Below are 22,313 nucleotides of genomic sequence, written 5' to 3'. Positions count from 1 at the left end.
GATCTCGAAAACTGCTCTAACGATTAAACTATAAATTTGACAGTACATCATGTACATGTATAATACAATAATAAAATTAGCTGTGGAGGTCCTGACAATCTATATCTTGAACTCACATACGTCAGCGGGTATTCCCGAATGTATTCAGAATTAACGAAACAGACATTCAGGAACATTTTGCGCACCGTCTTATAAGTCTGTGTGGATCGATTGGATGTAGAGACGTCACCAAACATATCTCTAGCTCCAGTATTCTAGTCTAGACCACAGACTTTTAATCTTGCCGTCTGTATCTGCATCACCAGACAAGACTTGTATATACCATCATTTAGTAATTGCTCTAATAAAATGTCATCGGCATAAAGGAGGAATAGTGTCTTTTGTAAAGTATCTTTTATATTGTACTTGTTTATGTCTTAAGTGGCGTACTTATAACAAAAACAAGAACTAGGAATAGCTATGAAATAAAAAAGTTAGTTGATGGAAGAACGCACTAGCTAGACTGTTGTATTCTACTTCTCATACCTCAATTCGAATTCAGACTCGAGCAACGTTTAAAAAAATGCTTTTGAAAAGGCAGCACGGAAACCTTTTCTCAGATGCCCCCCTTCCCAACACCCACCCAACTGGTGTGATTAATATAAGCTTTGTTTTTTAAAAAAGTCTTTTTTTTTTATTTTACTTGTTAAGCTAGTCATTTTAATTGTTTTAAAACGTGGACTTCTTAATTTGGGCACTTTTCTTAAAGTTGGCAACAACTAGATTCGTTGTGTGTCGTGTTAGTTCTAGAACAATTAGAGCTTTTTCAGCCCTCGTAGGGCAGGTCCTGACATATAGAGGAGTCTAGATTTTGACAAGTGTTATAATATTACAGAGGAAGACGCACCGAAGTTTAAAAGTTAAAGGGAGTTGTAACTAAACTACCTCCACCCCCCCCCCCATACACACGCAGATTAAAGAAGACTTCTTGTTTGTTTGTTTTTACACTCTTCAGAAATGGCACCTTTTTGGTTGTTCTCTTCACTTAATAAGGTCATGAGCATATTGGCCCATATTGCGTTGGACTAGTGGGCAACCGTTAATTGATTTAGGACATGGTTGTAGATGCACGCCATTTCTGGCTCGGATTGTTGTACTGCGATGCCAATGCCGATTTTGATATCCCGTCCGCCCATAAGACCTAATCTTGGTCAAATCCTAATTAGTTACATTCAACTTAATTGTTTAGCTTCAACGCTTTTATTGACAACATTTGCATACATTGTTTAGGTATGGGTCAGTCTGAATATCTATTTAGTGAAACTGAAAGCATGTTCAGTACACATTGTTTTATTCTTCACAATATGTAGAGACACTTTCAGACCTGTCAGACTGCATCGACATTGTGTCTGTGTGTGTGCGATAAGTGACGATTTGGTTTATTAGTAAACAGTGACATCCGCCGGAAGTTGTGATAGGATGTCATAAGGCTAGGGAATTTCACTGGTTCCTTGAGACCGGCCTCTGGCTATTCCATGGAGGCGGCCTCTGGCTATTCCATGGAGGATGTGGCTAGCTGCAGAACGATTCTTTCGGCTTGACAGATCAACGTTGACCTTAGACTTGTTTTAGACGTCTCATCTGCATTCTCCTTTTCAGAGCCTCTGGTCGACAGTAACTGCAGCGCCCTAGAGGTGTCGGAATTTTTTCCTTCGGGATCTCTTAAATATCCGTCCATGTCGTTCATGTTAGCATGGCCAGGAGGAGTTTTCTTTTTGGCAGCCTTCTTCTTGTACTTCAAAACCTTAGGCTTCCTGTACCCTAGTTTTTTCTTGGCAGCGCTATGACTGACCTCGGCATTGACACAAGTTGAGCTCTCTCCCTGTTTTTTATCCACGACAATATTTCTCAGTCGGTTGTAAGCCAAGGAAAACATTTTCTGACCAGGTTTTAGAAAATTGTCTGTGGCGATTTTAATGATGTTTTCGTCAATGCGAAGAGAGGCCAGCTGGTCACATATTTGGTCGGATGGCGTTTTGGCAATGTCTTGGCTTGAAGGCCCATCATCTGCAGCGAGGTTTTTGGGGGCTTTTCTTATTTTTTTTCTCGCTTTTTTTCTTGGAGGTTGCGGTAACCGGCCAAGCTTATTGCCCGAGAGGGAAGGCATAGTCACTTGATGATGCGGGTTAGGACAAGGGCTGGGTTTTAGTTGAGAAATCTTTTTCATTTTAAGTTTCTTTCGTTTTGTAGTGTTGTTTTCTTTTTTCGCTTGTCTTTGTCTGCCAGAGCAGACGCTGTGAACATTTCTTCCTGACGTAGTCGGTGTGGAGTTCATCTGGTGAACCTCTTTTTGGTCATGATCACCCGCTTGGAGTTGTCCCAACGCGGATGAGCTTTGGCAGGCGGCCGAATTTGTAGCTTCCTGACCGGATGAATAACTAGACGTTTTTTGTACGGAAGTTTGACTGGACCCTTCCGGTCCGGTTTTTTTACCAAAAGTTTGCGTCTGAGCTAGACGTAGAAGTTTGGCGGGAAAGTTTAAAACACCAGACCTGGACCCAACGTTCACCTCACTCGAAGGTTTCTTCACCAGATGGCGGGATTCGTGAGCAGTAGCTTTATCAGAGGCACTAGACGCTTCTTCTTGACCGACCTCCTGTTTCCGAACAGCAAGATTTGCGCTGACAGTTATTGCAGGTGTAGCCACGGCAACGGCTAAACTCTCCGCTTTCAACGCTTTGGTGTTCGCAATCGTTTTCTTCCGCGAGTTTCTCACATACGGAGCTCTGGCCTTCACCTTGTTTCGCTTCAGTACTTTATTTTTTTTCACGTCTGCTTCCTGTAGCTTTGAATTTTGTTTAACCAACGCAGTTCGGCTTTTTCGCTTGACCCTTGAGCCCAAGAGAATTTTTTTTCGCTCGAGGACCGGCGCGGCCTTGCTACCTTGATCTAGCTTTGGGCTTCTTCGGTAAGGAATTTTTGACCGCTGACGGGACAAACTGTCATTGGAAGACGAGGAACCGTCGCCTTTACTTTCGTCTGATACATATTTGATGACTTGTATCTTGTTTTCCGGAAACTTCAATCGTGTTCCTGTTTTCACGTAGTTTAAATATGCCAGTTTTTGTCTCCTGGCCGCCTCAGAAGGAGGCTCGGTGTACGCGTCGTCTGTCTCTGTAGTAGGCTGCATCTTTAAATTGACTTTAGACTTGGAGAGCTCTTTTGCCCGGTTAGAATGTTTGGGGCCTAACAGTGAACTTTTAGCAGCCAACTTTATCTCCCTTGGTTGCTGTTTGATTTTAAACTGGGAAGACTTGGATAATACCTTGGATCTAGAAATCGAATCCGGCAACTTTCTCTTCGTGTTTTTCGAGACGCTAGCTGGTTCACTGACGCTAGTCGTAAGAGGTTGTCCAACATTCTCTATCCCACTTTCTGCCATTGTTTTGTTGCTAGATTTGGTGGCTGGCTTAAGGGAATCGTTGAAACTCACTACCTTTTTAGGAATGATAACTTTGGTCACGTGCGGCGACTTGGAGGCGCGCGTTTTCATTAAAATTTTTGGTGTAGTCCAATGTCGTGCTCGAGGGGAATTGTTCACTCGTTTTCCTCTCGGGGATACTGAGTTTTTGGCTTTTGCTTGAGCGGATTTTGGCATCCCGTACTCTTCGTTGTGATTAGAAAAGTGGTCCCTTTTGGTTTTAGAATCTTTTAAACTATTCGCTATTTCTTTCCAGGTAGCCCGGCTAGGAATATCCGGCCTTGTTTTGTCCGATTTGAAGTTGGCGCCAGTTTTCTTGTAGCTTTGCGCTTTCTTGAGGTGGGCAATAATTTCTTTCACGCTGTATTTTTTGGGTTCTTTCTTTTTTGGCGAGGCTGTCAACCCTACTAGTGGAATCCTGGGCGGGATGTTTGATTCTGGATCGACAGATGAGGATACAATGTTATTGGATGAGACCACTGGACCTTTCCACAGAGGAGATTTGACTTTGGGGATCACGTCTTTAAAAAGCATTTCTAAGTAAGTATTGCTCTCTTTATCTGTTTCTCCTTTTTCCGAGATAGATTTTATATCAGTCATGTGTTTTCTGTGGCGGTATAATCCTCTAAGCCTGGGACCAATTGCATCACATACTGGTTTTAAAATGCCTGTTTCGAAAAAGGTATTGTTGCCTTTCACTTTAGTCACTTGTTCAATTTTTGTTTTACTGTCAATATACTTTACTTCGTCGCTTTGCTCTGCTATAGCTTCACCATCTGAAAACACCTTTTTGGAAATGTCAGTTGGCGTTGGGTGACAATGCACCGCTGCACAAGTGGAATTTTGTTGTGCATCTTCCGGTGATTCTTCTCGGTTCTTCTCTTCGCTTTCCTTGTTTGCTTTAGCACCACCGTCTTGTTCATTGTCGCCGGCTCTCGTCTGCGAGATGAATTTTTGAAAGTCTTCGGCATGACTGGAACTTAAGGACAGAGAGCTGTTGATGCTGTAAAGGCGTTTGAGGACAACGCTTTTCACTTCCGTTTTGTCCATGTCAAGCTGAGAAATATCTTGATCCATAAGGCTCAGGCTGGAACACTGCTTTTGAATCCCCTCTGGACGATTGTTCACTTTGAGCTGCAGGTCCGGGTTGTTGTTAACTGACAATTTCCTTTGCATGCCTGTCGCTTTAGAGAGATGTTTTCTTTCAAAGGTCTCTTGCATCGGTGTAGTTTTACTGGGGTGCTCCGCCCTCCTCCGGCGCCCTGAGCTTGTGATTGTATCTTTTTTTTTAGCGAATTGTGGAACATCTTCTGAAAACGTTAGTGATAAAGAAGTATTTAAGTCAAGAGAGGTCTCGCTAGCTGCCTTTGCAATGCTCATTTTATCATCACAACATGCAGGCTTTTGTTGTTCATCATTAGCTTGAAGCTCTTTCACTGTTGCTTCAGCCTGGAGCGGATGCGTCTTATTTTGGCCAGACTTGCTGGCATACTCAACGTCTACAGGCATGGGAGGTCTATTACTCTTAATTTTCGAGTAAGGCGATGATGTCATATTTTTGGGTGAACCTGTAGGACTCCGGGATAGGATAGCACTCTTGGCGCGTTTAGTCAACGCTTGTCGGTCTCTTTTTGTGGCAGCTATTGGCTTTCTATTTTGAGGTGTGTCGGTCTTGTTTGTCATTGAGGTCGTGTTATTTCTCCAGGGCCGACTTCTCGATAACCTTTCTTTTGCTTTTACGTCAAGCCGCTTTTTCTCAGTTTCACCTTTTCCCGGGTGTTTTGTGGCCCCTGTGACATTTTGCTGGCTAGTATTCAGCTTTTCGATGCTTTTGTTTGCAGTGATGTCGAAGTTCTTGCATTTGGATTTGGTTTCTTTAGAGTTATGCCCAAAACTGAGACGCCGGACCAGCTTTGTCATTGGAATAGAGATGCCTGGAACAGAAGCACTCATGCTGTAGGCACCGGACGTGCCAGTATTCTCTTTTAGGGCATATTGAAGGACTTTGGCTTTAAAGGAAGGCACCGATTTTATGATCTTCGTTTTCTTGAAAGGTGTTGTGGACCCCGAGGGATGTTGAGAACCCTCTTTTGACAAAAGCAAAATACCTTGATGCTTTTGTGAACTATGTCCTCCATCTACCGTTACACAATCCACTTCGCAGCCTTCACTATTTAGTGCTTCTCCAATATCATTAGATAAACTTATGTCTCGGGTTTTTATTGCACGCCTGGAGTGGTCAGCAGTGACATACACATTCTCGGATGCCTGCAAATGTTCATCCACCTCTGGGGCGTCAGCACCCAGTGTTAGTTCACTGAATTCCTGGCGTTCCGTTTGGCATATACCGACAGACCAAAGTCCAGAGGCGTTAGGCTCGGCCGCTTGTCTGATCACTGGCTTTAGCTCATTCTCTGGCTGGTTGCTGTCCTGAGTTTCGATGCGATTGTTGCTACGTTCCAAAGCAATGCCGCTCAATGCGAATTCCACATGCTTTTTAGGAGATTTCCTCGCCTCTGCTGAAACAGTGCGGCTCTTGGATTTTTGTGGACTCTTCTTTCTTGGTTTCATCTGTTGCCTTATATTTTGGTTAGTGCCCATTTTCTTTTCATTCGACAAGGTAGAGTTCTTCACATTGACCACCCCAACAAGCTCTGACGAGTCTTTATTTTTTTGTACAGATTGTGCCTTTTCCGAGGCATTGTTTTGTGAGGTTGTGCCATTTTCATTGGACGTGTCTTTAATAGCATCTTTATCAACGTTCTTAGTCTTTCTTGTTTTAGACTTTGAACTTTTCAAGTTCTTTCCTTTTTTGACACAAGCAGATTTCTCAAGCGAAAATCCCGAGCCATTGTTTGCGTTTGCCAAGTTCTGCCAAGCACAGGAGGATTCAAAATTTACCCAGTCACTAACAGCATTGACAATCTTTGGGCTGCGGTACTTGGGAGAAGATGCCGAGGAATCATTAGTCTGGGAAGAACTAACGTTGCTCTTTCTCCGTTTGTCTGACTGAGCTTTGTAGAAGATTCCAGTATTTGAGGATTTAACGTTGCTTATAGGTAAATCTCTCGGTTTGGCTCGCTTGCTTTTATCAATGAGGTCCCATAGCTCTTCAAGTTCCGAAAGATATTGAGTTTTCTCAATGTTGATGTTACTCAAACTCCCAGATCTTAATACAATTTCTTTGTGCTCGCTGTCCCCTAGCGAGCCGCTGTGTTCATTATTGTTTTCCTGGGCTTTGCCATGCAATGACATCTGATTAAGGTAAAAAGGGCCACTACGCGACTTTCTAACCCTGGCAAGCGCAGCTTCGCATATGGACTCGTTAAACTGTAGTCGTGTGAACGACTGGCTTGATTTAGACATGCCCATACTTTCCAGCTGCTTTTCCCTGGCTTTCCTCTCTTGGTACAGTTTATCATAGAAAGTGGCTTTCAACCGGGCCGCCTTTACGGCGTCCAGCGCTATGCCTACTCGGCTCGGGATGTTTATGTAGCGTAAAGATTTGTTTCCTTGCTTCCTGTTCAGCTTTGATTTTTTCTTTCGAAATTTTGACCGCATACTATTGCCGTTGTCATTGCCATCTTCATCTCCCTTGATTAATGAACGGTCGAAAGGTGGAGGGACGACTCCCTCTTGGTCTAATCGTATGTAAAACTGTTGCCGTTCTTGTGAGTCTTTATCATTGGACAGTACAATTTCCCCGTTTTTAATGACGATGGGGCCATTTTCTTCCACTGTAGCGCCACGATATCTGGGCACCTGATGGAGTTTCTTCGCTTTTAGAATCTTGTCTACAGACATGCTGGGACCTTCACCTCATGTTCTTCATCGTTTTAAGCGTGTGATAGACATTTGGCAATGAATACAATCTCTTGGTTGTTGACTACATCTATAATATCTTTAAAAAAGAGAGCTGCATACGTTCAAGGTGGCATAACTTGTAGTCTCATCTATTAGCTCATGCTCGTCGGGAAGTTCAAATATGTCGTAGCTGCCTCCCTTTCTAGGGAGCGGCCGATTCAACAACTAGATTTTGACAGTTGAAGTTATTTTGCATTTCCCCGGAAAACGACCAATCATGGCGTGGTCATCATCGAGTTAAAATACAGGAGTTGATACAGCTGGTATCTTAACTGGCACCTTCACAATCAAAGACTGTGATTTAAGATTACTGTTTTTTAAGACAAATATTTAATCACTTTTAGTGATTTTTCGAATGATTTATTATGTCCACACTTGAGAGTTTGAGTCTACTTTTGATCACGAACCTTATGATTGGCCCGTTATTGTCACGTGATTGTCAAGTGATTGTTCACGTGGGGATCTTTGTATCAGCTTCTAAGCAAGAAGATTGAACCATTATCGGGTCTATGTTGAATGCAGCAAATGTATATCAGGACGCTGTCGATCCGATAAAATATCACGGTTTAAATGTAATCTTAATGGCTGGACTAGATTTCAATCTTAACACGTGTGTCGTGGTCTATGTCGAACCATGTTCTTTAGTATAGAAGTGTGTTAATTGTGTCCAATGAAGCATATGTGGGATTTATAGCACACTGACTGACCAACTTCATTTAAAAAGAATGACATTTCCTTGGCTGAGTCTTCTTATCACATTAAGCGCTGGACATAATCGGGTCTAGGTTGTATCAATATAACGGATGGTTGTCATAGATGGTTGTCATGTGAGTTGTCAGTGTCATCAGTATCATCTCTTGTTGATGTTGATAGGTTCATTAGCTGATGTCACATCGTATGTTGAATTAACTACATTTTTACCTATCTCTTCCTGATGTCTGTGCCTGGTGGATTCTGTTGTTGAAACTGCATATGAAGGTCAGCTTGACAGTCTGCTGTGAAAGAGAAAGATGTCTTTTAATAACTTTGTAGCTCAGCAAACACCAAATTGTATCATATCTTGTTTAAAAATTACACTCACAACATTACCACATTTAAAGGAACTTTTTGAACAAAAGTGCCTAAGAAAAATCGAAAAAATCTTGGAAGGCAACGGCCACCCGCTCCATCAGAACTACGTCAGGTCGTCGCGAAGTGGGCGACTGCTGTCAATCAAAACAAGAACGGAGCGGTACAAAAACTCGTTCGTACCTCACTCGGTCGGACTCTATCACCGCCACTCATTGATCAGGGAACATGAAATGCACCAAGATACCTGTGTGTAGTCGCTGAATGAACTCTTTATGTTGTCTGTTGTATTTATGTGTATTTTTCTGTTGTGTTGTCTTTATATGAGAAAAGAGTCCTTGCAATCACAACAAATTTCCGTTCCTTGCAATCACAACAAATTTCCGTAAGGATCAATAAGCCAGTCTTAGTCTTAAGAATGTAAGATTATTATATAACACAGACATTCACAGGGCGAAGGGAGATGGTGGGTTCAAATAGAGTGGTCTTAGATAACTGAAGGCCCTCAGCGAAAGGAATTTAACGGCTCCAAATGAAATAGAAAAATAAATAATAAACAGCGAAACTATAAAATGACACAATTTTAAAGAAAATCTGAGTGTACTCCAACAATGACGTAGGGGACAGGTTTCACTATTTCTTCTCTAAATATTTGATTTGAGTCGTGTCTGAGGCCCCCACTAATTTGAGCCCTAGGCGGCTGCCTAGTTTGCCTATGCCTAAGGCCAGCCTTGGTTTATATCCGGCACAATCGAGATGCCAGTCCAAAACGCATAACATATGACCAGGCTGCCATTTTTTGTTAACGAAATTCCTTTTTTACTTTTTGACCCACAGTTTTTGGTTGTTGTTTTTTTTTTGCAGTTTAAAAATATTTTATCCAGATAAAGTAAACAGCTACATTTATGAATTAAATTATATAATGTTTTAATAAACGAAATTAAATTTCGGAAATTCAGGCAGTTATTTGATATTATTTTTAAAAAAAAGTAAAGTTCCCCTTTCAGACATTGTGATCTAGAGCTAAATGGCAGATGATGTAAAGGTCGTCTGTTTCTGTGGCCCACGGTTAACAAGAGCACAACGACCAACTATCTTTACTTTTCCCCAAATAATGTCAGGTACCCATTAGAGGTGGGTGGACTCAGAGGCGCCCTAAGGATCCCGAAAGTAAAAATCCCAGTCTTCACCAGGATCAGAACCCGGGACCCTAGGTTCGGGAGGCAAGTGCTTTACCACTCTGCAATTGCACTTTATCCTTTAACGTTTTGTGATCAAGTATTCACGAAAGTTCACTATATGAAATTTATAGTGTCACGGTTGAAATTTATCTGGTCCTCAACATTTTAATGTTTTTATTTCACTACATCTACATTTTTATGCATATGTTGAAGTTGTGAATTGGTTTATTTTTATTTTTTTTTAATTCTACACAATTTAAACACTATTCCTACCAAAAACAATACAATTAAAAAGATTTATAACAAATTGAGGTGATGAGAATCAATAACACTCAAGAAACATAACTCTAGTTATCTCCCAGGAGTACATTGTGTCTCCCTTGGAAGCATTTGAAACAAAGATGGTGGAGCAGACACAAATGTCAAAATTCGAATCAACCAGGCTAGACATGCTTTCATTTCTGTACGGCCAATCTGGTGGCCAAAATACACTTTGCCTAAAAAATAAAATCCGCATCGTCAACACAAATGTGAAAGGCATCTTTTCTATGGTGCAGAGACTTGGAGACTAACAAATAGCAACACAGACAAGTTCCTAGCACTCACTAACAAATAGCAACACAGACAAGTTCCTAGCACTCACTAACAAATAGCAACACAGACAAGTTCCTAGCACTCACTAACAAATAGCAACACAGACAAGTTCCTAGCACTCACTAACAAATAGCAACACAGACAAGTTCCTAGCACTCACTAACAAATAGCAACACAGACAAGTTCCTAGCACTCACTAACAAATAGCAACACAGACAAGTTCCTAGCACTCACTAACAAATAGCAACACCAGTGGCGTAGCTACCAATGTGCGGGTGGTGCGGGCCGCACAGGGCACCAAGTGGAGAGGGGCACCAAAATCCCCCCAGTGTGTATTAATTTCCTATTTCCCTGAGCGTTTCAGTAAAAACGACTAATTGTATGGACACGAACAAACATAAACTACTGTATTTTAAACATGAACTAACGATTTATAAACTAGTCATGTCGCTATTTTGTTTCATCTCCTTGACTATTTCTTCCATACAATGTAAGCTATAGAACAGTTTGAATCTAATTTACTAGATTTATTTCGGACATACGGTACATGTTGTTACTACACTGATCAATGCTCTGTAATATAAAGAAGAAGAACAAGATAGGCCAACCTTTTTTTACTTTATTGTTTAGTCCATTAGTTTAATCTAGATATAGAGTCTAGAGGGTGAAAATCTGTTACATATTGCGCATGCTGTTATTGTGTATGAAATAACTGAACAATTAAAAGCAACAAAGCAAGATGAGACGGTTATCATTGAATCCAGAAAAAATGATGAGGCCGACATCCTGAATGATGAAAAAGAAGAAAATACTTCAATACCGCAGGTTCTAGAGACTAAAGGACAGCACATAAGCATGTCTTTAGTACACTCCTCTAATATTCATACTGAAGAAGCTGAACCATCAGACAGTGTAAACAATACAGAAAGCAGGATAATAAACTCTAGACTGAACAACATTCTAGATTGGCCTGATGTTATCACAGATAATATTCGCATACACCTTGCCACTCAAGGATCTGAAACAGTTCAGCGTATGGACAGTAAATTCAGAGAGGTGTATAGACATCAAGAATCAGCAAAAGGAAAGACTAGAAAGCTTCCAAAGGCTAGTTTTTTCCGGCAAATGTCAAACGGCGAGAACGTTCTTAGAAAGTGGATGTGTTATTCGCCAAAAAAAGAATCCTTATTTTGCTTCCCCTGCATACTCTTCTCAACAAGATCAAGTACCAAATCTTCATTTAAATCCAAAGATGGATTCAATGATTGGTGGAGGTTATCCCCGAAAATAGAAAAACATGAGACCAGCAGAGCTCACATTCAGTCATCGCTTGCTTGGGGGGAACTTGAAGTTCGCCTGAGAGTAGGGTATTGACAACAAGGCCCAAAATTTGATTATACAAGAGACGAAAACCTGGAGAGACTACCTGAAGAGAATCTTGGACATCATTCGTTTTCTCTCAAAGCAAAATCTGGCACTTCGTGGGCATCGCGAGCGAGCAGAAGTGTTGGAAGGGCAAAATCAAGGCAATTTCTTGGAGTATTGGAGTTAGTAAAATTATTATCAAAGTCCGATCCACTCTTGAGGGAGTATGTGCTTCAAACTAAGCTTTGTTCCAGACCGAATACATACATGTCTCCAGGGGCGGACTGACTATATGGGCATTCGGGCAAATGCCCGGTGGGCCGGTTCACTAATGACTCATGAAAGGGCCTCATGATGACACTATGGCACGCATCAAATTGTTGAAGGTTTTATAAAACCTTATAAAAGGGGCCCTCTGAGCTTTGTGTTAAAAAACAACATTCACACACTCTACAGTGTAATATTATTTTAATCTAACACATTTTCAGTAATAATGTGATGGCCTTCATCCGTAGATAGTGCTAGTGGTAGGCTTAGGGCCTACACATCTAGGGATTAAAAAATCAACATAAGGCCGTTATTTCTATAAAGGTTTAGAGTTCACTGTATGCATGCATATCGATACATTATCAAACTTGACATAATGACTTTGAGGACAGGTAGGCCTAGAATTATATGCCCATCATATGATATACAAGTTATGGGCCGGATTGTATAGAAATGCCCGGGCCGATTTCGACACCCAGTCCGCCCCTGCATGTCTCCACAAATACAAAATGAATTTATTACAATATTGGAGAATCACGTTAAAAACAAATCATACAGCAAGTAAAACAAGCCAAATATTTCTCTATTATTTTTGACAGTACACCTGACATCTCAAAGCTGGATCAAACTTCCGAAATAAATTTTACGGTACGTTGTCATGGATAATGACGGGGTGCAAGTTCGTGAGTCTTTTATTGACTTCATCGACACAAAGGACAAGCATGCTGCTGAAATCGCTGAGATGATTCTAGAGAAACTGCGTTCGGATGGCTTAGACATAATGGACTGCAGGGGTCAAGGCTATGATAATGCTGCGGTCATGAAAGGTCAAAACTACGGTGTCCAAAAACGTATTCTAGAAGTCAATCCCAAAGCACTATTCATTGCCTGCTTAAACCATTCTCTTAATTTAGCAGGAATTCTAGCTGCTGAAGCTGAAGTCAATTCGGTAACATTTTATTTTGGTACACTGGACCGTTTACACACCTTTTTCTCAACTTCAACACACCGCTGTGATATCATCATCAAAATAACCGGAACTAGCCTTAAACGTTTAGTTGAGACCCGCTGGAGCGCCAGAGGAGAAGCCGTCTAGATGATTAGGGATACGTTTTCTAAAATTATAGAAACTCTGGAGACATTAACTAACAGAGAGGAACATTCATCGACTAGATCTGAAGCAGGTAGATTATTAGTTGCTATTCAGTCTTTTAATTTTCTCACCTATCTTGGATTTTGGGCTCCTGTATTAACTGAAATTAATGATACGCAAGTCTACCTTCAAAAACAAGGATTGTCTATTCGAGACTGCTCACTCAAACTAAAAAAATTGGAGACATTTTAAAGTAGTAATCGAGAGGACATCGCTGAAGCCAGCATTACCTTTGCCGAAAGCGTGTGCTCAGATCTGAGAATCAGTACAGAACCTCAAAAACGTATTGGCCATAAGAAAAAGATGCCTGGTGAGAAAAGTGACGACTCTGTACTTACACACAAAGAGGAGCTACGAAGGGAAATTTATTCTACCTTGGACAGGATTGTTCAAGAAATAATCACCCTATTCCAGCAACTTCATGATGTAGCAGATAGATATGAATTTTTGTCGCCTTCCCAGCAATTAAATCCTCAGGTCGAAATCAATCTCGATAATACTCCTAGTGACATTGATAAAAACGAATTTCTGCTGGAGCGAAAGAGGCTTCAACGGTTTGTCACAGTTTCATCAGAAGCCTCCGAACTTCCAAAACCTGTTGAGCTCTTGAAATTTAAAAAAAAAATATCAGCTAGATGATTCAGTCCCGAATATCGTCATCATGATTCGCATATTTTTGACTATGCGGTAAGCGTCGCTACATGCAAGAGAAGTTTTTCCAAACTTAAACTGATAAAGAATTACTTGCGATCAACGATGACAAATTTACGACTCACTAATTTGGCCATTTTGTCCATTGAACAAGAGCTGGTGGAAAAAAATTGATTTCGATAAAATTATTGATACTTTTGCCAGCAAGAAAGCGCGTAAAATTCACTTGTAGTATGTTTAAGTAAAAGTGATTTTTTGAATTAACAATATTTGATTAATGAATACATATTATTTTGAACAACAAATTAAGGTTTTGCAATGTTAGTATTTAGTTATCTTTTTTTTTTTTGGGGGGGGGGGCATCAAGATGAGGTACCGCACCAGGCATCATATACTCTAGCTACGCCACTGAGCAACACAGACAAGTTCCTAGCACTCACTAACAAATAGCAACACAGACAAGTTCCTAGCACTCACTAACAAATAGCAACACAGACAAGTTCCTAGCACTCACTAACAAATAGCAACACAGACAAGTTCCTAGCACTCACTAACAAATAGCAACACGGACAAGTTCCTAGCACTCACTAACAAATAGCAACACAGACAAGTTCCTAGCACTCACTAACAAATAGCAACACGGACAAGTTCCTAGCACTCACTAACAAATAGCAACACAGACAAGTTCCTAGCACTCACTAACAAATAGCAACACGGACAAGTTCCTAGCACTCACTAACAAATAGCAATACGGACAAGTTCCTAGCACTCACTAACAAATAGCAACACAGACAAGTTCCTAGCACTCACTAACAAATAGCAACACGGACAAGTTCCTAGCACTCACTAACAAATAGCAACACAGACAAGTTCCTAGCACTCACTAACAAATAGCAACACGGACAAGTTCCTAGCACTCACTAACAAATAGCAACACAGACAAGTTCCTAGCACTCACTAACAAATAGCAACACGGACAAGTTCCTAGCACTCACTAACAAATAGCAACACGGACAAGTTCCTAGCACTCACTAACAAATAGCAACACGGACAAGTTCCTAGCACTCACTAACAAATAGCAACACGGACAAGTTCCTAGCACTCACTAACAAATAGCAACACGGACAAGTTCCTAGCACTCACTAACAAATGCTTGCGAGGCTTAACATATGTTAGATGGCGGGAGAAAAAATTCAAACAAAAGTCTGTGGGGAAAAAAAAGGCAATCACCTAAAGAGCAAGAAATTAGAAAACGCAAATGGGGTTGGATTGGGCATACATTGCGAAAAAACAAAAAAAAAACATTGCAAAACAGGCCCGTAGACTGGAACACACAGGGGGGAGAGGAAGACCAAGGCAAACATGGAGAAGATCAGTAGACCAAGAAACAAAGACGGCAGGACTTAGCACAGTTTAAGTATCTAATGTACAATAGCAGTCACGATTTCTTAGCCCATACTGGTAATTACGCTTGGACGTAGATTAGATCTAAATCTATAATTTTATAATAAATTATATAATATAGAGTCTATATCTAGCCTAGATCTAATTCTAATTATCTTCAGTACAGTCTGTAATTTCTAAGATAAGATTTATAAGAAAATACTAGGATACATACTTGTCTTCAAATATAGCTTATTTGTTCTAGACTACACTAGTTGATGAAGTATTGAAAAGATGTAATTATTTTATGAACAATGATGATATAGGAATGGTAAACACACAGCGCTAATACAGATTGCGCGGAAGTGATGTCAACATTTTAAACAAATTTAATTAAAAAACAAGAGTTATCATTTTTTTGCTTTCCGAGGTGCGAAAGAAACAAAACAAGCAACTGATAAAGGCATATTCCTCGTTCCATATGCTAGGACATAATTGTACAAATGCTCCTTCTTCCCTAGCGCTACTAGAGCATGGAATGGGTTGCCTGAGTCAGCCGGTAAAGCCAATGACTTGGAAGAATTTAAGTCATTGGTTAACATGCATGACTAAATGCATGACGCGTAGGACGTAATCATCTTCTTTTTTTTTAGGTAAAGTCTGTATTTATAAGATAAGAAGAATGGTGTAAATAGAACTACTTATTAAGGCGAAGGTTTGGAAAGGGGAGATAAGTGATACTCGAATAAACGAGCCATTCTACTTAAACGTAATAGATACAAGTCAGTAACTTTCCTCTATGCCAGTAAGGGCGAAATGGCGATTGAGTTAATCTTTATAGCGCTTTCGGGGGGTGGGGGGGAGTATCTCTGTTAGTCCGTCCTCCTTTAATCTCGCCATAAAAGATTTTTGTTTGCGGCCTTCCCCCGTAAGAAGTCCGATCCAGCGCAAGGTAAGTAATGCTTCTATACTGTTCACACTGACCTCCAACGGGACATGGTTATTTTAAAAGTAGTCTTGCCAGCGTATACAAAGGTACCTATGATGGAGGCGTTCAAGGAGTCTTAAATGTCTTCTATAGAGCATCCAAGTCTCAGAGCCATACACAAAATGTGAGAACGTTTGATTTGTAAAAATTGATTCTCGTTGTTAGGAGCTGCCATATTTCAACACGCCTTCATCAGTGCAGCACTTGGTATAGGTGCCTTCAAGGAGGCCTCGCCTCATTGGATTAAGCATTTCTCCAAAGAATATTGGTGTTGGAACAAGCCCACAAGCCTGAGTCACTCTAATGTCTCTGAAGCAATGACCATTGTATTTCTGATTAGACCTTTTTTGTTTTTAAACCAATAAGTAGTCGCTGCAAAATAGCGAGGAATCTTAGAGGGCATCCAAGCCGAGATACAATCCTCCACATGCCATATAGCTTGTGAACATATCAACGGGCGTAGCCGGTGGGTAATGCTACTCTAATTATATTTTATTGCTTATAGTAGTGTTTCCCAGACATTTTGCTTAACGGAACACTTCGTACATTCTGAATTTTTAGAGAAACCCTCTGCTTATTTTTTTAGAGAGATTAATTCACGTGATGACGTACTAGTTAATTATTCCAGTAGTTCGTGGACACACCTATTCAGGCCTTTGAGGAACACTAGGGTTCTGCGGAACAAAGTTTGGGAAACACAGGCTTATAGAATGTTGAGCGAATCTTAAAACAAGAAACAAAAAAAAAGAAACACAAAGTGCTATTGAATAGTATTGGAGAGTTTCACAAAAAGCTAGACAATGTCACGGACGCTAGATTAAACGTCTGATCTTATCTTATATAATACAGACATTACTTCAAAAAAAGAAGATGATTACGTCTTACGCGTCATGCATTCAGATGTCAATGTCACCAACTATATAGAAAATAATTGAGCTATGATTTTTAATAGAATCTCAATGCATTGCAGTTGATCGTCGTATCGAATCTCCTTGTTAACCACTAGCTGGTTGCCCTTTGAAGCTCAGAAAGTCAATATTTACTACAGAGTGAAATTATTTTGTGCTACAAACGGAAGAGGTTAGAAAAGTGGACTCTGCAGTCTGCAGGGCTATAAAAATATACACAAATTAACATTAACCTTTCAAAAACATATCTTATCAGCAGTTTTAGAACAACAGGTACACAGAAATGCTAGCTATTTATATATTTTTTTCCGAAAGTACAACTCCAGTCATATTTTGTTTCGCAAAGATTTTTGTCTGAAGTTTGGGATTTGGCAGAAAACGGAAGCTGACGAACAACTCAACACCCAAACACTTGGCACATCAGTTATGAAAATGTAGCTATAGGCTAGAGACCTAGACTTAGACCTTGATCGATGTAGATGTACTTTAGTTTAGGCACTTGGCTTTAGGTAGGATAGCGATATGTGCTCTTCTAATTAATTATACTTGAACAAAAATATAGATTAGATATTGATTTAAATAGAGCGAAATATGAGATACAGCAAAAAACAAGAAAATTAGAAAGAGGTAAGTTAGATCTATATGTTATAAATAAATAAATAAATAAATAAATATAATAATATATATATATATATCATGGGCGTAGCCAGGATTTTTTTTCGGGGGGGTTTTGGGGGGAGAATTTTGTTCTCCCCCTCCCCCAAGCCCCCCCCCCCACCCCAAGCGAAAAAATTTTTTTTTATTTATGTGTGTGTGTGTACATAATCTTTATTACACTCTGACCCTTCATTCTTTCGGAAGACGTTTACTGTGCCCTAGGATAGGTTTTTCCTGGAGTTAGTGGAAAAATTGTAGATTCTCCGCCTTTGCCAGCAAGGGTGTCTGGGGGAGCGCTAGGAGGTTCCCAATCGCGCCAAGCACGATTTCTGGTATTGAAGGCCAACAAAATTCATTTTCCGAGGTATCTACAGTGTATTTTCCTGCTATTAAAAAAGTTTTGTTTAAAAAAAACTAATGTGCTATTCTTACTGACTTAGACCCTCCTGCGCCTTTTGGCGCATTTGCCGTCAAGCTGTTTCCATAAAAATCTGTCACTGGTAATATCTGAAGTCTCTTCCCACCTGCTCTGAGGACCTCCATGAATGTGTGGCGCCAAGTTGTACTAGGATGTCATCGCAACTCTTCTTATGCGTAATTCATTTTGTCGGAGAACATGCCCCGCAAACCTTATGCGACGCTCTATCACAATCTTACTAAGGGGTCGACTCCCACTTCGGCATAGGATTTCCTTGATTTAGACCGATCTCTATAACTCCTAAAATCTGTCTTAGCCATCTTTGTTGAGCCACATTTATTCACTGCACTTTATTAATGGAGCCCCGCCACTGGTAGAAATGTGTAACTGTAGTTTGTTTTAGAATGATATTGAAGATAGAGGTTTCCCACCTCAAAACACTCTGTAGGGGAATTTAAAACTCAAACTATCTGGAGGGATTTTAAACTTAAAAAAAAAATCCATCTGTAGGAGAGGGGTTTAAATCTAAAAACCCCAATAGGATTGGCTATGCTCAAATAATTTTAGTGTGTAATTCGCTTTGTTTTATCTGAAAGAGGTATTTTTTAGCATCAAACCCCTCTGAAGGGGGGGGGGGGTTTAAATTCAAAACCCCCTTTGGCAACGCTCATAGATTTTAGAGTAATTTGCTTTTTTTTTTATATAATAAAGAGGTATTTTTTAGCTTCAAACTCCACTGGAGGGGAGTTTGAACTCAAAACCCCTTTGACTACACTCATAACATTTATAACATTTTGAGTGTATAATTTGCTTTGTTTTTATTATAAAAGAGGCTTATTTTACCTTCAAATCCCGCTGAAGGGGGGCTTAAATTCAATACTGAGTCAAAACCCATTAAGCTACGCTCATAACATTTTGAGTGCGTAATTAGCTTTTTTTTTATATTGAAGAGGTATTTTTTAGCTTCAAACCCTGCTGAAGAGAGAGGGGGGGGGGACTCAAAACCCCTTTGGTTACGCTCATAGAATTTTGAGTGTGTAGTTTGCTTTTTTTATATTGAAGAGGGGTTTATTGTAAATTAAGCTCTTGGAATTTGGGGATTGTCGTTTGCATTTTTTGTTTGTTTTGTTTTATAGAAGAGGGGGATTTAACTGCTAAAACCCCTGGTATGGGGGTTTTAAACTCAAACCCCCCCTGGTAGGGGTTTTTAAACTCAAAACCCCTGGTAGGGGTTTATAAACTCGACCCCCTTGGTTGGGGTTTTCAACTCAAAATCCCCATTGGTTGTGCTGGGGCAAGTGATGGTTTAGTATTAAAATCTCACCTTAAGTAAACAAAATCAAAGCAAAAAATCTGTGACTAAATTCCGATCCCCCCCCTCCCCTGCGGGGCGGGGGGATTTCATTTCTGGGGGGGGGGGTTGAACCCCAACCCCCCCCCCGGCTACGCCCATGATATATATAAACTTTTTTTCTATAAATCTAGTTCGTCCATCACGATACGAAGATGACCAGCTTTGTAACTTCTACATTATTGAGAGATATAAGTGCCGATTTCTTCTCCTTAGACAAGCTTTTTTTTTTTAATTTTAAGTTTTGTTGATGTGGAGCCATTTAAACTGTTTGTTTTTGCACTATCACTGGCTATATCAGGAAATAATGAATCGATTATTGTAGTGGACAGTAAAGTCATTTCATTAGTTTTATCGAATGCTTGAGAGAAATCTAAAAACAACAACAACAACAAAACAACATATTCACTCATTGTTATCTAAGTCGTTTTGAAAAGTCAACATTTAGACCTAATAGTTGTGTTTCACATGACCTTAATTTCATGAAACAAAGTTGGTATGAAGTAAGGACATTATTTTTGACTAATAAAGTTTTTAATGTCATTACATGTTATGTGTTATAGGATTTTACACTTGTTGCTGGTTAGTGATACTGGTCAGAAGTTGTTGTTTTTTTAATTAGAGGAGTGACATTAGCTTCTTTCTGGTCCCTTCGTACTCTACTTGATTAAGTGATGCCTAGAAAACTATTTTAACACTGGTGCTAGCTCTTTGCCTAGTTCCTAAATAATAGCATCAAATCCAGAGGCTCTATTTATTTTTTATGTTAGTTAATAGTTTTTAGACAAAGAATTTAATAGTTTTTTAGACAAAGAGTTACTAGTTTTTAGAGAAAGAGTTACATTGTTTTTAGAGAAAGAGTTAATAGTTTTTATAGAAAGAGTTAATAGTTTTTAGAGAAAGAGTTAATAGTTTTTAGACAAAGAGTTAATAGTTTTTAGACAAAGAGTTAATAGTTTTTAGAGAAAGAGTTAATAGTTTTTAGAGAAAGAGTTAATAGTTTTTAGACAAAGAGTTAATAGTTTTTAGAGAAAGAGTTAATAGTTTTTAGAGAAAAAGTTAATAGTTTTTAGAGAAAGAGTTAATAGTTTTTAGACAAAGAGTTAATAGTTTTTAGACAAAGAGTTTAATAGTTTTTAGACAAAGAGTTAATAGTTTTTAGACAAAGAGTTTAATAATTTTTAGAGAAAGAGTTAAATAGTTTTTAGACCTCTTTTTCTTGTACAACTATATCTCCTATGTTTTCGACTGGGTTTAAATTAAACAAAATGTCTTTGTCTCCTGGGGCTGTAAATGCTAATGCATAAATGTCGTGACGTCAGACCGGTGGCGTGGCAACGAAATATTGGTCTAAACTGCCCACAGGTCGTGACGTCGCTGGTCTGGTTTGAGCCAGTAAGAAAAGCTGTTCCCAGCTGTTATATGTTTAGGGTGTCACTATTTGAGCTTGTCTGTTTATATTTGTTTGAGTTTGTTCGTGTATTGCGTTGTTGTAACAAAAATGTTAAAAAAAAATAGATGAAAACAATATGAAGTTAATTAACTCTTTCTTTCCGTAATTATTTCCCACTTTCCAATGGAATTATTCATTTCGCTAATTTGTGTTTCACTACCCTGTTATGATTAAACTTCAATAACTTTTGTGTCTGTAATCAGAAAATGTTATTCAAGGTATATGATTATAGAAGAATGCGTGCCCTTTTTATATAACACAAATTAAAGTTTATAAAACCAAAAATTAATTTAATTAAAATGGGTAAAATCAACGTTGGTATCGTCAGTTAGGAGTGAAGGAGTTAACACATCCTATAACTTTATGTACTAAATCATTTAGTACTAATGTACTTATTATCTTTAACCTTATTTTGCAGTTCTCTGAAGACGAACATCTTCTGTGTGTAGCCTTCATCACGGTTTTTACATTTTCGACCCAAAACTATTTTGTTTAAGCATACAACTTCTGAACGTTAGAAAGATCAAACTGTTTTCAGCGGTAATCAACATTAGGAAAGCATTATGCCTTCAACAAGTAAAAAGATGCACACATCCTGCAAGCGAGCCTCGCCTTCGACGCGGGCATGTCGAAAAGCCTGGATATCGTCTGATCGCAGATCTGTCTTCTGCCCGAGCCTGTCCCCTACCAAGAAGCCACAAGTAAAAAATCGTAGAAAGAGAAGCTCAATCAATCCCACCAGTGCTCAGGAAAATCAAAAAGATCCGCGCCATAAGACAAAGAAGAAAGAAGTGCCTCTAGAGAAGCGACTGAAGAGAATCATCAGTCAACTTGGCCTTATTCCCGGCGACCGCGCCACGGATTTTGCTTTGGCGTACGACAGCATTACCCCGCTCCTCAAAGCCAGATTGTCTCTAGGAATGAAGCCTCCAGTCTCTCCCCCGAATTTCGAAAAATTCAACCTCCTCTACGTTCCCGATGAGTATACGCCAACGATGCGAAAAATGAGACTGATCAACAGGTATACGGAGGACATTCTTCTCGGGATACGTAAAAATACCGGAATAAGCTGCAACACGGAAGAAAAGTACGAGATGCTTAGAATCGATGCAGCCGAAATTGAAAACGTCATCCGAATGGATGAAGATGAACCCAAACAAGGCAGGAAAAATAAACAGGATCTCCGACCCTCAGGGAAGAGGCGTGCGGCCAACTCCAGAAACGCGGTCAAGCTGAACCTGTCCACCAACAAAAGGCTCACGGAAGACCTCTGCGTTGACGAGGCAGCGTCCTCCAGGAGAACAACGTCGTCGCCCAGACGGTTACGAAGTTCGCCCAGAGCCCGAGCAGCGCGTTCTGTTTCTGACCGTCACGCAGGCGTGGCCTCGTCTTCGTCTTGCTCTCGTCGGCCCAGAAAAAGGCACCAAAGCACGAACACCTCCCCTCCCGTCCCGGTTGTTGTGAAAACTACAATCCTACGAGAATATGAACGGAACAACTTACCCATATTTTATAAGCATATCAAGGTCCATAAATGGCTTTAAATTATCTT

At 39.9% G+C, this 22,313-nt stretch overlaps 2 protein-coding genes across 3 annotated transcripts; one reads left to right on the top strand and one right to left on the bottom strand.

Moving 5' to 3' along the window:
• Positions 1–1,313: 1,313 nt before the first annotated feature.
• LOC129923604 (uncharacterized) lies at positions 1,314–15,362 on the bottom strand. 2 transcript variants are annotated; one of them, XM_056015244.1, is made up of 2 exons: positions 15,222–15,362; positions 1,314–8,319 (listed from the first exon to the last, which is right to left on the bottom strand). In XM_056015244.1, the coding sequence occupies exon 2, from the start codon at positions 7,262–7,264 to the stop codon at positions 1,532–1,534; it is 5,733 nt and encodes a 1,910-aa protein (XP_055871219.1). In that variant the 5' UTR covers positions 7,265–8,319; positions 15,222–15,362; the 3' UTR covers positions 1,314–1,531. The 2 variants fall into 2 exon arrangements, with proteins under 2 accessions (XP_055871219.1, XP_055871221.1); XM_056015246.1 differs by having other exon boundaries at positions 1,314–8,316; positions 15,222–15,356.
• A 1,857-nt stretch (positions 15,363–17,219) lies between these two features.
• Positions 17,220–22,313, top strand: LOC129923687 (uncharacterized). The gene is made up of 2 exons (XM_056015985.1): positions 17,220–17,509; positions 21,180–22,313. Exon 2 carries the CDS (start codon positions 21,325–21,327, stop codon positions 22,303–22,305), a length of 981 nt encoding a protein of 326 aa, XP_055871960.1. The 5' UTR covers positions 17,220–17,509; positions 21,180–21,324; the 3' UTR covers positions 22,306–22,313.

This window comes from Biomphalaria glabrata, chromosome 17 (genome assembly GCF_947242115.1).
Source record: "Biomphalaria glabrata chromosome 17, xgBioGlab47.1, whole genome shotgun sequence".
NCBI classification, from domain to species: Eukaryota; Metazoa; Mollusca; class Gastropoda; family Planorbidae; genus Biomphalaria; species Biomphalaria glabrata.
This window is presented reverse-complemented; position numbering and strand designations above follow the sequence as displayed.